This window comes from Podarcis muralis, chromosome 2, assembly GCF_964188315.1.
Source record: "Podarcis muralis chromosome 2, rPodMur119.hap1.1, whole genome shotgun sequence".
Taxonomy (NCBI): Eukaryota; Metazoa; Chordata; class Lepidosauria; order Squamata; family Lacertidae; genus Podarcis; species Podarcis muralis.
The window spans coordinates 115,645,593-115,660,153 of NC_135656.1; the positions used below are offsets into that span (position 1 = coordinate 115,645,593).

Below are 14,561 nucleotides of genomic sequence, written 5' to 3' on the forward strand. Positions count from 1 at the left end.
GATGGTTTCATTCTGTCTGTCTCTAGCAGGAGACTATGACTTGCTTCAAGTCTTACAAAGTCACATCCAACTGAAAGAACCACAAAAAAAGTGCTGAAAGGTTTTTGCTGCTGTTATGGATATCAGTCTTTTTCTGATATCTTTATTTTCAGGTCTTATTATGATCTATGTGAAAAACTGTTCAAATTTGATTGTGCTTTTTGATGTGTCTTATCTATTGTTTTGAAGACAGGAGTACTTGGCATGCTCTGGTCCATGGGGTCACGAAGAGTTGGACACGACTAAATGACTAAACAACAACAACAAATCTATTGTTTATTATTACTGTTTTTGTGTTTGTAATTATGTAAATGTTTTCCTGCTGTAAGCCACCTTGAGCACAGTTTCAGCTATGGAAAGGTGGCATACAAATAAAGATGAGGATGAGCCGATCTAAAAATGCTCCCATTGTGAGAAACGGTTCTGTCATCCGATCGAGCTTGGGAGAGAAGCAAGACAGCTCTCAGCTAGGAGAGACCCAGTGAGAGCAACACTCTTGAGAGTAGGGCCAGCGTCAGGGTGGGTTCTCCTTGTGCAAGGATGGCAAAGGTGGTGGAAGAAGGGGACAGAACCTACCCAATGCTCAGGATGCAGGAAAACCTCCAGCCACAGAACCCCCATTTTGTTTAGCATTGAAAGTATAGTCGTACCTTGCTTCTCAAACACCTTGGTACTCATAGGTTTTGGCTCCTGAACGCCGAAACCCTCGAAGTGTTCTGGTTTTCAAACGTTCTTTGGAAGCCAAATGTCTGGTGCAGCTTCCGATTGAGTGCAGGAAGCTCCTGCAGCGATTCAGAAGCCGTGCCTTGGTTTTCGAACGGTTCCGGGAATCGAACGGACTCCCAGAACAGATTAAGTTCAACAACCAAGGTACCACTGTATATGAACACTGACTGTTGGGGAGCTGGTGCCCATCACTGCTCTTCCCTTCTTGCTCCATCAGGAAATCCATGCAGACTGCACTGGGGCTGGTCCATTAGGGAGACTGGTGCTCTGCCCCACTAATCTCAGCCCTGTTTAGAGAAGTTTTTAATGTTTGGTGTTTTATCGTGTTTTTAATATTCTGTTGGGAGCTGCCCAGAGTGCTGGGGAAACCCAGCCAGATGGACAGTACGATATTTGTTCCATTATAGGATATGGGAGCCCCCCCCCCCCCCACCGATGGCAACAATGCATTATTATTGGGGAAGCATTGCAGAATAACCCCCAAAGCAAAATGGTCCCTTATAAATCTGCTACTAATGCAGTATTAGGGATGTGGGTGGCGCTGTGGTGTAAACCACTGAGCCTCTTGGGCTTGCCAATTGGAAGGTCGGCGGTTCATATCCCCGTGACGGGGTGAGCTCCTGTTGCTCTGTCCCAGCTCCTGCCAACCTAGCAGTTTGAAAGCACATCAAAGTGCAAGTAGATAAATAGGTACTGCTCTGGCGGGAAGGTAAATGGTGTTTCTGTGTGCTGCTCTGGTTTCGCCAGAAGCGGCTTAGTCATGCTGGCCACATGACCCGGAAAAACTGTCTGTGGACAAACGTCGGCTCCCTCAGCCAGTAAAGCGAGATGAACACCGCAACCCCAGAGTCGTTCGTGACTGGACTTCTGTCAGGGGTCCTTTACCTTTTTTTAATGCAGTATTATTGCATCTGCAAAAATATATTATTGCTGCTGCAAAACAGCAGCAGTCCAGAAGGAGGCCCTTGACAGGCTGAGAAGGAGTTATAGAGCTTTTATTTTACTTTATTTCTTGGCATTTCTATGCCTCCTAATTAGCCACATACTCTGATCAGTTCACAAATTAAAATACAAATGCAATTCATTAAAAGCAAATCAGCAGCAAATCTGTATCGGCACAAAAAAATTAGTGTAACCCCGGCACTGAACCCTAAAAGGCAGCATAATATCATGACCAATAAATGCAGCACTAAAAACAAGCAAGAGTAGAAACAAAATAGTTATAAGAATTAAACTGCATTAAATGATAGCTATTAAAAGCCTGCGAGAAAAGTAACATCCGCCTGGTAGTGAAAGGACCCTCTTTGGGGGAGCACCCCATAACCAGGATGGGGTTTGGGATCAGAGGGAAATCTAAATGGGAATTATATAGGGAAGGCAGAGCCAAGCTGGTGCCTTTCAAAAGTTGCTGGACTACAACTCCCATCATCTCTGACTTGTTGGCCTTGCTGGATGGGAGTTATAGTTTGACATCATCCAAAGGACATTTCATTGGCTGTCCCAATATACGGAATCCAACATTTATATAGAAAAGATTAATGCAGCAACCCTAAGCATATTGAATTGTCCAAAAGCCCTACTGAATTCAGTGAGATTCATCTCTGATAAAGTGTGGAGATGGAGAGGCTGCATTTGCAGATGGGGCTGGAAGTTATTGCCTCACACACATTATTAACGTTTTCTTCCTCCTGAGGTCTACACAACAAGGTGCTTTCCCTCCAGATGTGGGTAAAGGTGTTAATTTCTAGTCATCTATCAATGTTTGTATTTTAACAGCTGCTGGATTTCTTGTGGGGATAAAGAGGGTAGAAAATTAAACCAGGATTGACGGTGATGGAAGCTATCCTTTTGAGGAAAAGATTATTTATTGAGACTGTTGAAAGTGTTTCTGTCTCTTTCAGCTGCAGAGGGGATCCTGGGAAATGGAGGTTTTTGTCAGTTTTGTTATTTCTGCTGCCAAAACTGCTCTTGAGAGGTAAATGCTTATTTTTATATCAGTCAGTCCAGTCTGGAGACAAACTCCAACTGGGCCTGTGAGGGAGATATAGTCTCCTCAGGAGATCCTGAGGTGGGTTTTATTATGCAACAGACAAAAGAGAGGGAGGAGGGTCTCCCCATAGAACGAGACTCCTGAGAACACGTAGAGTTCGGCTCCTGAGTCGGCATCATAAAAAGACACCTCCCTCCTTTCATAGTCCAGAGTCACTCGGATCCTCCTGGGCTTCTCACTCAGGGACAGAGGAGAAGAATCAAGGGAGGTACGGGTCCAGTACTCGCCTCCCCAATTCCCCAAAGCCCAGAACCCTCCCTCAGGGCTTAAGGAGAAGCAACTCTTTCGCCTCACAGACTTCCTGGCGACCCCAACATCCCACCAATCACCACTTTCCACAGTGACTTCCCAGAAATGTCTGCCTTCTGTGAATCCCTCATGTCCCAACACAGATTGAAAGGTATTGAATCTCTCAGGATTGTCAGGAAGCTTTTGCTTTTTGCCTCCCAATGCCACATTTTTCCGATCCTTGGACAGAATGAGGCTGGGATGGGCTGTGTCTGGATCCAGAGTGACATTTGCTGTTGAGGGAAAGATGTAGAATCAGCTGAGAGTCAGAGACGGACATCCTAATCCAAGGAATACCCAGAAGAACCAGATTCCCTCTCAAATAAATGGGGTTCCTTGTCTTGCATTTAGGCTTGGGACACTGCTCTCCTTCTTCCAGACTTTCCCTGCAGTGAATACCTTCCTTGTTGGTTTTTAAATCAGTTATTTTCTCCTTTTTATACACACCTGCATTTGTATATTCACAAGTTGTGCCTAAACTGGATCTGCCAGTTTATAGCTTACCGTATTTTTCGCTCTATAGGACACACTTTTCCCCCTACAAAAATGAAGGGGAACTGTGTGTGCGCCCTATGGAGCAAATGCAGGCTTTCTCTGAAGCCTGGAGAGCGAGAGGGGTCGATGCGCACCGACCCCTCTCGCTCTCCAGGCTTCAGGCAGCAATCCGCAAGCCTTCGGAGCGCTCCAAAGGCTTGCAGATAGAAGCCTGCAGCCTGAAGCCCAGCGAGCGCAGCGCCAACTCCCGCTGTGCTCCCTGGGCTTCAGGCAGCTATCCGCAAGCCTTTGGAGCCCGGTGGGAACTCCCGCTGTGCTCGGAAGGCTTGCGGATAGCTGCCTGTTCTGGGGGCTGGGGTCGGGGGAAGCTCGGGCTTCCCCCGCCCCAGCTCCCACAGCTAAAAACGAAGCCACGTGCAGCCTCTCCCGGCTGGAGAGGTTGCGCGTAGTTAAAGAGGAAGCCAAGACAGCCAGCGGGATGCTTTGCTCTTTGGGGCTGGGGGGGGAATAAAATCCCCCCCCTTTATTCCCCCCCCCCAAAAAAAAACTAGGTGCGCCCTATGGTCCAGTGTGCCCTATGGAGCGAAAAATACGGTATCTAGTGAAACCTGGCTGTGGTGGGTGCCTATTGACTAGTGCCAATACCACCACACACATATCCTCCTCCCATCCCCAGAGCAGTTTGAAAACTATTCTCCAGCCCTCCTGTGAATATGGGTCTCCATCAAATATTTACCTTTCTGAAACTGTAGTTTGAAGAACATCGCATCTGAGGAAGATAAAAGATAAAATGTTTAAGCACAAGATTGCTGTACCTCAAATAAAGATTGTTAGAATAATATTATTTATTAACATGGCATCTGTTGTATCCTTATTTTAGGTAAAAGATGAGGTCGTGTAACAAATTATTAAAAATGTAAGATGAACCGATTAAAGAAAACTAAAACTCCACATTGGTAAATGGGACTTAAAAATAGCAGAATAAAAATATTCAGCATTGAATCTGAATGTTCTCCCTGAAGCGAGTCCATAATGGAGGCACAGAGGGTAGCCAAAGCAATAGCAATCATGGAACAGGATGCAGGGGGGAGATGGACCCAGCCTTAACATCTGCCCCAAGTAAAATGGTGTGGGAAATAATTAAAGTCAGAATGGTTAAACATAATGAGAAACTAAGCTTGCTGAGGAAGGCAGTCATCTCATGCAAAGGTAATTGTAAACAGATGCACATTGGAAGAAAAAATCCTGACTTTACTGTACAGCCTGGTGCAGGCTTTCTTTACAAGTGGCGGACACAATTTCTCATGCCCCAGGGTGCCAATACATAGGCACATAGGCATTTTGGAGAAAATACAATGATGGCTGGAGCACCAAGAGGGAAGTTATGATCGTGCCACCCCATGTCCACAGCAAAAGCAAAATACAATGCCTAAGAGCCTGGCATGCTCTGTGTTGGTCTAATAGAATGCCCAGCACAAAATCCTTGCCACCATTCTTCATTACCTTTGAATTCTTTCACGATGTCCTCCAGAAGGAGATTTGTATCACAGAATCTGCAGGTCTTCCGTTTTAGCTTTAGAGGGAAAGAAAGTGCATTTGCCAGTCTCTCTCTTCTCTCATACCTGATGGGGAAAAGAATGTTAACCCCCCAAATCCAGAATTCCTAGTACAGTAAAGCAAAATTTTAAAAGTAAGAGGAGAGAGAAAATGGTAGAATGTCTAGACTCTAGAAAGACAGGCAGGCACAGAGGCAGAGATTTCCCCTCACTATAGACTTCACAGCCAGACACCTGAGGACCAGAAAGGCAACTGCAGATCCCTGAGTCTCCCCACTTATTTCTATTCAAATAAGAAACATTATGTATGTTAAGTTGTGGGTGAACATATCAGATGACACAGCGATTCTTCAAACAGCTCTTGCTTATTCACAGGCCAGAACAGAACTGAACTGAAGGGTTCAGCCAGCCTGCTTATATAGACCTCCACTACAACTCAACAAGTAACCACTTTCTGTAACTGTCCAATCACTGAACGTCACTTTCAATCCCTTATTTGCATATGTGGGCATGCGTGAAAACTATCTACAGTATCCCCCTGCTGGCCCAGGGTGAAAACTTCAGTACATAACAATGTACTATTGTAATGCTCAAGAGTTTCTCTCCTCCAACTTCACTTCATTGCCTTCCACAGGTGAGGGCCACGGATTATCCTGAGTGCAATGTCTAGATGTCTCCAGAGAAGGTGTAGAGAAAAACAAGATGGTTGCTGCTGTAACTTTTAATCTTTGTAAACTTTTAATGTACCTGAGTGGTACATTAGCATTTGCTGCTGACTGGCAGTTCTTGATGGGATCAACTAAGGCACTGGTTGCGTGGAATTATTGCAACTTTCCCTTAGTAACACTTGAGTAAGGTCATAATATCTGCTGGTATCCTGCTTGGACAATTTAGATAACCTCTGCTGTAGAACCACATGCTCTCAGAGAAAGAGGCAGATCTTCCACAGGTGTACAACCAATTCAAGTTATCCAAGGAGTTCTGTGCAATGGACAACAGAGAAGAAACTGAGGGTCATCCTCCAGGACCCTCACCCACAAAGACCCCTGGTGTGTCTCCAAGCCTTGTTCTATCTCCCCCACAATAGTCTTCAGCAAAATATAGTATAGCAGGTGTAAAAGCCCTCATGAGAAAAGGCTTCCTGCCATCGCAAGCAGATGCTGCCATGCTGAGACGGTGGTAGTCAGGGTCTGTCATGGGAGCAGAGCAGTGCATGGGCCCTCACCATGCCTGGTGCGGTCAAGGGTGTGGGCCTGAGGTGACTGCTTCTCTGCCTGCTCCCTCGGTCAGGGCCCGTTCCCAGTGTCCCTGGCTGTGACACATTGCAGGTGAGGAGAAGGTGACTATGTGAGATGAACAGGTAGCCCAGGCCAATAAGAATGAAGCCCTCCTGCTGCTGAGGTGCTGTCTCAAGAAAATGGGAACCACCCACTGCAGCACTTGCTGCCTGAGGTGACAGACACACTCTGCCCATTGGGAGGGCCATGCCTGCCCTCTCTGTTCCGTCACTCAGTAGAAAATCCAGCCTTGCCTTTATTATGGCTTTGGAGTAGCAAATCATTTGTTAAATGTTTGAAATGTTTCCAGAGTCAGTGAACAGAACTTCAGGCAGGCAGAGAAGAACCTCCAGCCATGTGTGATGAGGGGAGGGAGTGTTTTGGGCCTGATCCTTGGGTTGAGAATAGGGGTGCTACAAGTTCAAAAGAGAGGCCCCTATCTGTGCCAGTGAAATGATGGAGTTTGTCCGACAGTCTCTCCATCAGGAGCTTGGAGGGCCAGGCTTTATGTAGTGTCCTTCTGGTATTTTCCCAACCTTACAGAGTGATGCTAATGGAAATGAGCAGGATCCACTCACCTCTGCAAGGTGCTTCTCACATCCTAGAGGGGAAAAGAGAAAGGAATTCACTGCACACCACAGGCCACACTAGGAATACTCCCTCAGACCCCCGCCCTTGGATGTCAGTCTGCCCAGTACACACCAATTTTTTAGATAGGAATAGTTCAATCAGCCAATGTTGTTATCTCTCAGAATTTAATTTTCTAGTCTTTAGCTCTTCACATTTCCACATCAGTTTGAAATTTATAAAAGTCACTTCTGAAAAGTTATTGGCACTTCAGTGTTAAGTTCTCTTAGTACACATACATATTTTTATGTGCGGTTTTGCCTCAAACACACATTTTGCAAAGCAATTTTCTGCAATTTAATTTTTTCCCTACGTTATTTTCATTTTATGATACTGTATGAATTTTTGTAACTATTTCTTACCCATTTGGTGGTTTCACCTTTAAGTACAAAGCCAATGGAATTTCTTTGCCATTGCTAGTTTTGGGTTTTAACTTCTTAACATTCATCTGATTTTGTTCACCAAAAAATGGTGGCATCCCACCCTTTTCCGGTATAATTTTCATTGTACAGTAGACACATAAGCCAACATGGTGTAGTCAAGATATTAACTGATTTGCATGAAATTTAATATATAGCTATATAATCCCTAGTGTAGTAAGATAACACCTTTGGAGCAAGCATTTTCAAAAAAAGTTTTTATGAACCAACCACCCTAGTAGGGCAGTAATTGTTTCTTGATAATTTGTCACCCCCCTCCATGATGGCACCTGGGGTGACCAGCCCCCGCTCCCTTCCTACGCCCCTGCCCCAAGGGGCCTCTGGCAGCAGATTACAATACAAAATCGAAAACAAAGCAAAAAACATTTTAAAAACCATTTCAATTAAAAGCATTGAGAACAACTGCAGTTAAAGGCATTATAAAAGCAATTACAATATCTTGACCCTCCTCCACGAAAATAGCTTTTTACTTGGCCGTTTTCCTATGTCGTGAAGGCTGAAAATTCAATTCAGTGGAGCAGTGGGGGGGTGACAATGGGGGGGGGGTGACAAGAAATTTTCCGCACCAGGTACCACCTGACGTTCCTATGCCTCTGTCTTGGGGAGGAAGGCTATGATATCAATTCAATAAATAATATAATATTATATAATAAATTAATTAATTAATTAGCACTGAACAAGAATCTCCAGTAAATAAACCATCCCTGTTCTCTGAGATGCTCCTGTACAGAACAGACCTAGCTAGAGGCTCAGTAAACAGCCTCTCTACCACTTGAGGCACATAAAAGTTTGCAGGATCCCTTTTCCAGCCTTGTGCTGTTCCTGCCACCATCCTACCTGCAGGAGTTCACTCGCTGGCTTCTGGCGCTTCTCCTCCATTTCCTCGATGATACTTTCAAGAGAGGAGATATTTCCAAAGAGTGTGGCCAGGTGCTCATCCCATCTCATTGCAATCTCCTTCTCCATCTCTTCTATCTCATCCAGCAGACATTTTTCTTGTTTTTCCATAATTTGGCGCAGTTGTCTGAATTTCTCCACTGTCTTCTGCCTCTCAGTTTCTGTTAATTTCTGCAAGAAGCAGATAGAAAGAAGAAAAGAGGAGGCCGGAATCTGGAATATGTCCAGTCTTTACAACATCAGGCAGAGAGTTATGAGAGGGGGCATTTCCATTTTTTCAAAAGCATGAAACCAACACTCAGGGCTTAGTCCCACTTCTTCTTATTCTGCTGTTTTCACCCAGGGAAAAATGCTCATTAGCACTCAATTGGAGCAAACAGCAATATGGGTTTTCTCTGGATTGATGTTCATTCCAACTGAGAACTAAACAGTGGGTTTTCCCTGGCAAAAGAGCAGGTAAAGGGTAAAACTGCTCGGACAAGTGGAAGTGTGGACAAGCCCTCGGTGCTTAAGGAGGCTCTCTTCTTCAGGCTTTAAATTAAACATGGTGGGGAGGGAGCAGGGATGAACACACCGACTCTGCCTTATCTGTTGTCATTTCTGTTGTCTTCCATCTTGTGGAAGGTGACAGCCCAAAGCAATGAGCTTTTTTCTATTTGTGGAGGTTCCTGGTACATTTTGGACCTGGCAAAATTCAGTTTCTAAGATATTCAGAGATCCTCCATGGACAAGAAGCAGTCCACAGGGGCCACTTCTGAGAAACAGGAGAAAGGGGACAGAGCTAGCCTGTGCATCCCTCTGTTGACTTTAAAGCCTTGAGTCAGCTTGAGTTGCCTAGAGATTTAAAATAGGGCACATTTAGAGACATTTCTTTAAGAACCCTTATGGCAAATCAGGATGTTGCAACTGTTCTGTGGATGTAGGCTGCCACATGGGGAAAGATTCAGTTCAGCTTGGTTTCACATGCAAAATTACCTCATTAGCACTTTCAAAAAAAACAAAACAAAACAACTACAACAACCATGCAGAGAGAAACTCGGCAATCTTTTGAAATGCACTTTTTCTGAGTTCTCCAGCCAGGTAATGCCTACAAAAATGCAGATACTAAGGTTAAAGTGTGCATGAAAATGTATTTATTAAGGTAATGGCATAGAAAAAGAAATTAGGGGATACTGCTATTTGATATTTGATATTTGCAAAATATGTGTATACTGGGAAAAACCTCATGTAAAAATATGTATATTAGCAGAACATGGTACTAAAATACTGATGGATTTTCATGAGGACTTAAAAAAATAATAAGTGAAGTGGAGATGTGGAGAAGTGAATTTAAGACAGAAATATACGAAACTGAGAGAAACAAAAGTAGATTTCCCCATCCCTCCTCACCCCCTACTTGATTCGTCAAGTAGTTGTTCCCTTCCTACTAACAATAGTGACACTTACAAGGAGGTCTTGGCTTTCCTTCTCCAGGTATGCGTCATATTCCAGAATTGTTTCTCTCTCTTTCCTCAGAATCTCCAGGCAGTTACCGATTATTCCCTAAAGAGAAAACAAAATCTCAGATTGTGACTAAGACTGAGAAAGAGAGAGAAAGAGAAGTCAAGCGCTATCCTCCATTCTATTGCCCAGTGGCTCGGCTCTTAGCTTTTTAACTGATAATCTCTCTGGTAGATTTTAGTTTCTGACACTTGCTCTGGGAGATTCATAGAATCATAGAACTGTAGTTGGAAGAGACCACAAGGATTAAGAAGTACTGTTTTGGGGGGACAGGGGGCAGGTGGGTGTGGGGTAACAGTGCCCCTGAAGGGCCAGGTGCACAGCCTGGGAGTAATTTTGGACTCACTGCTGTCCATGGAGACACAGGTCAATTCTGTGTCCAGGGCAGCTGTCTACCAGCTCCATGTGGTACACCAGCTGAGACAATACCTGCCTGTGCACTGTCTTGCCAGAGTGGTGCATACCCTGGTTATCTCCCGCTTAGACTACTGCAATGCACACTACTTGGGGCTACCTTTGAAGGTGACTCGAAAACTACAACTAATCCAGCTAGACTGATGACTGGGAGTGGCCGCCGAGACCATGTAAGATCCTAAAGGATCTTCAGTGGCTCCCAGTACATTTCCAAGCACAATTTAGTGTTGGTGCTGACCTTTAAAGCCCTAAATGGCCTCAGCCCAGTACACCTGAAAGAGCATCTTCAACCCCATCATTCATCCCAGACTGAGGTCCTCCTCCGAGGGTCTTCTGCTGGTTCCACTCTCCCTGTGGAACACCCTCCCATCAGATGTCAAGGAGATAAAGAACTACATAACTTAAAAGACATCTGAGGACAGCCTTGTATCGGGAAGTTTTTTAAGTTTGATTTTTTTACTATGCTTTTATATAGGGACGCAGGTGGTGCTGTGGTCTAAACTACTAAGCCTAGGGCTTATCGATCGGAAGGTCAGCAGTTCAAACTCCCGTGATGGGGTGAGCTCCTGTTGCTCGGTCCTAGCTCCTCACAACCTAGCAGTTTGAAAGCACGTCAAAGTGCAAGTAGATAAATAGGTACCCCTCCGGCGGGAAGGTAAACAGCGTTTCTGTGCTGGTTCGCTAGAAGCAGCTTAGTCATGTACCCACATGACCCGGAAAAACTGTCTGTGGACAAACGTCTGCTCCCTCTGCCAATAAAGTGAGATGAGTGCCACAACCCCAGAGTCGTTTGCGACTGAACTTAACTGTCAGGGGTCCTTTACCTTTACCTTTAAGCCACCCAGAGTGTGTGGGGAAACCCAGCCAGATGGGCAGGGTGTAAATCATCATCATCATCATTATTTAGTCCAATCCCCTGAAAAGCAGGAATCTTTTGCCCAACATGGGGCTTGAGCCTACGACCCTGAAATTAAGAGTCTTAAGGCTTAGCTGTGCCCCCACTCCCGAAAACTGGGTTATCCCTCAGGTTTCTAAATGGACATTTTTTAAAGGAAGGCTCTTTTGTGAAGTTTCATTTCATTATTGTTACTTTTACTTTGAATTGTTATTATTACATTGAAAAACAGCATATTTGCGCTAGTGTAGAAAAACAAGTGTAGTGGTTTTTTTAAAAAAAGAAAGTAAAAGGCCTTTTAAAAAGATGCTCCTGAAACAAAATCAGAATTTTGTTTTTATTCATAATAACACAGAGGAGAGTTCTCATTAAAAAGTGTGCTTCTCCCCGCTCTAGCCTGCTACGCCCATGCAGTCAGGTCCCACTCTGGTTCCTAGTTCCACCAGCTGAGCCTAGCAAAGTGCAAGTGTGATTTGAAGTGATGTCACTGCATTTTATTTTTTATTTTTAATAATATTTATTACTTTTACAACAATTTAAACACTTATAAAGAAAAAAGAAAAAACAGTACATTACAATACAAAAACACTACATAAAAATTAACAAAACAAAACAAAAATCATTTAAAAACACATCAAAAGAAAAAAACAAAAAAAAACCCAAAACAATATCTTATCTTTCTTTCACATATTTCCACGACCTCCTCACACCTCCCTTTTTGTATTCCACTTCTATTAATTATTTCAGCAATTCATAGAATAGAATAGAATAGAATAGAATAGAATAGAATAGAATAGAATCATAGAGTTGGAATAGACCACAAGGGCCATCGAGTCCAACCCCCTGCCAAGCAGGAAACACCATCAGAGCACTCCTGACATATGGTTGTCAAGCCTCTGCTTAAAGACCTCCAAAGAAGGAGACTCCACCACACCCCTTGGCAGCAAATTCCTTTCCATCTTCCCCTGTTTTCTATCCTATAATTATCTTAACACATTTTAACCTTATTTTTCCTTTAATACTCCATTAGTCTATTTATACTTAATTCCTTATAACATTTCTACTAAAGCCATATAACTTCATTCCAACATTCTTCTAACATTCAGTGATGTCACTGCATTTTTAAACCACAAATGTGTGCGTAGTTTTAGGCCTGCCTGTAAATTCTAAATTTGGTTTGCAAATTTTTGACTTGTTAAAAAATATAAACCTTTTTCTACCATCACTTTGCCTCAGGAGTCTTCATTGCAAGTGTGGGGGCAGTCAGGCAAAACTTCACAAGACTTGGGGCAGCTTTTGTAATAGTGGATGGCATCAGGGGCGGACTTTGGTAATCTTTGGTATTTTGGCACCCTCATATGGATTTCAAGTGAAGCCCCCTTTGGCACACAGAGAAAAGAATTACACTTGTGCCACCCACCTCCCATGAGACCCCAAGCGTCTCAATGGCTATTTAAACAAGCTTCCAGGAAATTTTTGCATACCCTCCAGTAGGAATGCCATATTTCAAAAACCAGGACACCCCAAACGTTGTTGAGCGTTTTTCTTTCTCACTTGCCTAAGATCCAGGACAAAGGAGGAAAATCCATTTTCTGATGAAAATAGGGATGTCCTAAGGAAAAAAGGACACTCCAGGATCAAATCAGATACTGGGATGGCTTCTGTAAATCTGGGACTGTCCCTAGAAAATAGGGACACTTGGAGGGTGTGTTAATGTCACGTCTAGTTGAACCTAAGAATTACAGAAAACCTCCCAAGAAAACCCACAGCTCTTTACCCCACCAAGATCCCGAGTGATTTCCTACCTTGTACTCTTGAGAAGCCTCCTCCAGAGGGATCACCTCATGATGTCTGTGCTCCTTGGACCTGTCACACACCACGCAGATGGGGGTTTCTTCCTCCTTACAAAAAAGCTTCAGGGGCTCCTGGTGCTTCTGACAAACTCTCCCCTTTCCTTGTTCCTCCTCCCCGCTTTGGAGACTGAACTTCTTGGTTATTTCCACAAAGTTAGCCAGTTGCCGGTTGGGGATGAGATTATTTTGCTGGACAGCTCTTCTGCACTGAGGGCAGGAAGCCTCTGCCTCCAATTCCCCCCAGCACTGGATCAGGCAGCCTCGGCAGAAGTTGTGCCCACACTCTGGGATGGTCACTGGATCCTTGAAGTAATCCAGGCAGATGGAGCAAGTGGATTCATCGCAGAGATCCTTTACGGGTCTCTCAGCAGCAGCCATGGCTCCCTTGGGCCAAAGAACCGAGCTAAGTTTCACTTTCTCAGTTTTCAGTCACTGGGTGTTTCCCTACCTAGAAATGACTCAAGAATTTTTCTTAATGCTGGCAGTACTATAAATACTGTGATAAACAAATAAAATACTGTCATTGTGCAGGAATACACCCAGTTTAAAGGAAACACACCTCCCTGAAGGAAGAGCCGTGTAAAAGGGGCTTCCCCTCTCCTCCTGGCCAGGATGTCTAGTCTCTTACTCTGCTCAAGGGTCTGTTGGAGTGGGTTGAAGTAAAACGTATAATGCGACCAATGTAACTAATAGTAGTTGTAAATTGATATAGACAGACAACAAGAATTGTATATATAGAAGGATTTATTTTTTTACAGATACTTAATGGACAAATGTGGAAGAACAACAACAATATACAAAATGGATAAAGACAATGCAAAAAATTTATTTTTTTTTTAATATATATTTATTGAGGTTTTTCATACAAAACATACTTAAGAAAAATACAAGTCATCATTGTCGGTTTGACATCTTTCCATTGTTACATTGGACTCCCCCACACCTCCCGCATACACTTGCATCGTTATAGAGTTAATTCCAGACAAATTATCGTTTTGCTCATAATCTTAAATTTGATTAGCATATAATTCACACTTGAATCTAATTTAGTGATAGACAATTGTTTTCTACTCTGACATCCCAGTCAGCACTCAATCAAATTACAATACTTTTGTAAATAAATCTTAAATTTTCTCCAGTCTTCTTCCATTCTTTCTTCTCCCAGGTCTCGAATTCTGCCGGTCATCTCAGCTAGCTGCATATAGTCCATCAGCTGCATCTGCCAATCTTCCAAAGTGGGTAGACAATGCAAAAAATTTAGAGGCGATATAAAAAAGCCAGAAGAAGGAAGGAGGGAAGTCAGCTCCTAGGTGCAAGTATAAATGTAAAATGTAATACAACATGTGGATGTGTAGTATGTAACAGAAAAACCAATAAAGATTATCCTGAAAAAGAAAGAAAGATTTCAAAAATTGGTCCAGGTTGAAGTTATCATGGATGGGAAGGATGCCCTCAGTGAAAAGACTCAAACTGCCAACCTTACAGTTGGCAAGCCCAAGAGGTT

General features: G+C 43.6%; 1 protein-coding gene across 1 annotated transcript; it reads right to left on the reverse strand.

Moving 5' to 3' along the window:
• Window positions 1–1,743: 1,743 nt before the first annotated feature.
• LOC114595465 (zinc finger protein RFP-like) lies at window positions 1,744–13,805 on the reverse strand. The gene is made up of 7 exons (XM_028725740.2): window positions 13,010–13,805; window positions 9,842–9,937; window positions 8,336–8,566; window positions 7,010–7,032; window positions 5,102–5,220; window positions 4,335–4,367; window positions 1,744–3,336 (listed from the first exon to the last, which is right to left on the reverse strand). Exons 1-7 carry the CDS (start codon window positions 13,433–13,435, stop codon window positions 2,819–2,821), a joined length of 1,446 nt encoding a protein of 481 aa, XP_028581573.2. The 5' UTR covers window positions 13,436–13,805; the 3' UTR covers window positions 1,744–2,818.
• Between the last annotated feature and the right edge of the window lie 756 nt (window positions 13,806–14,561).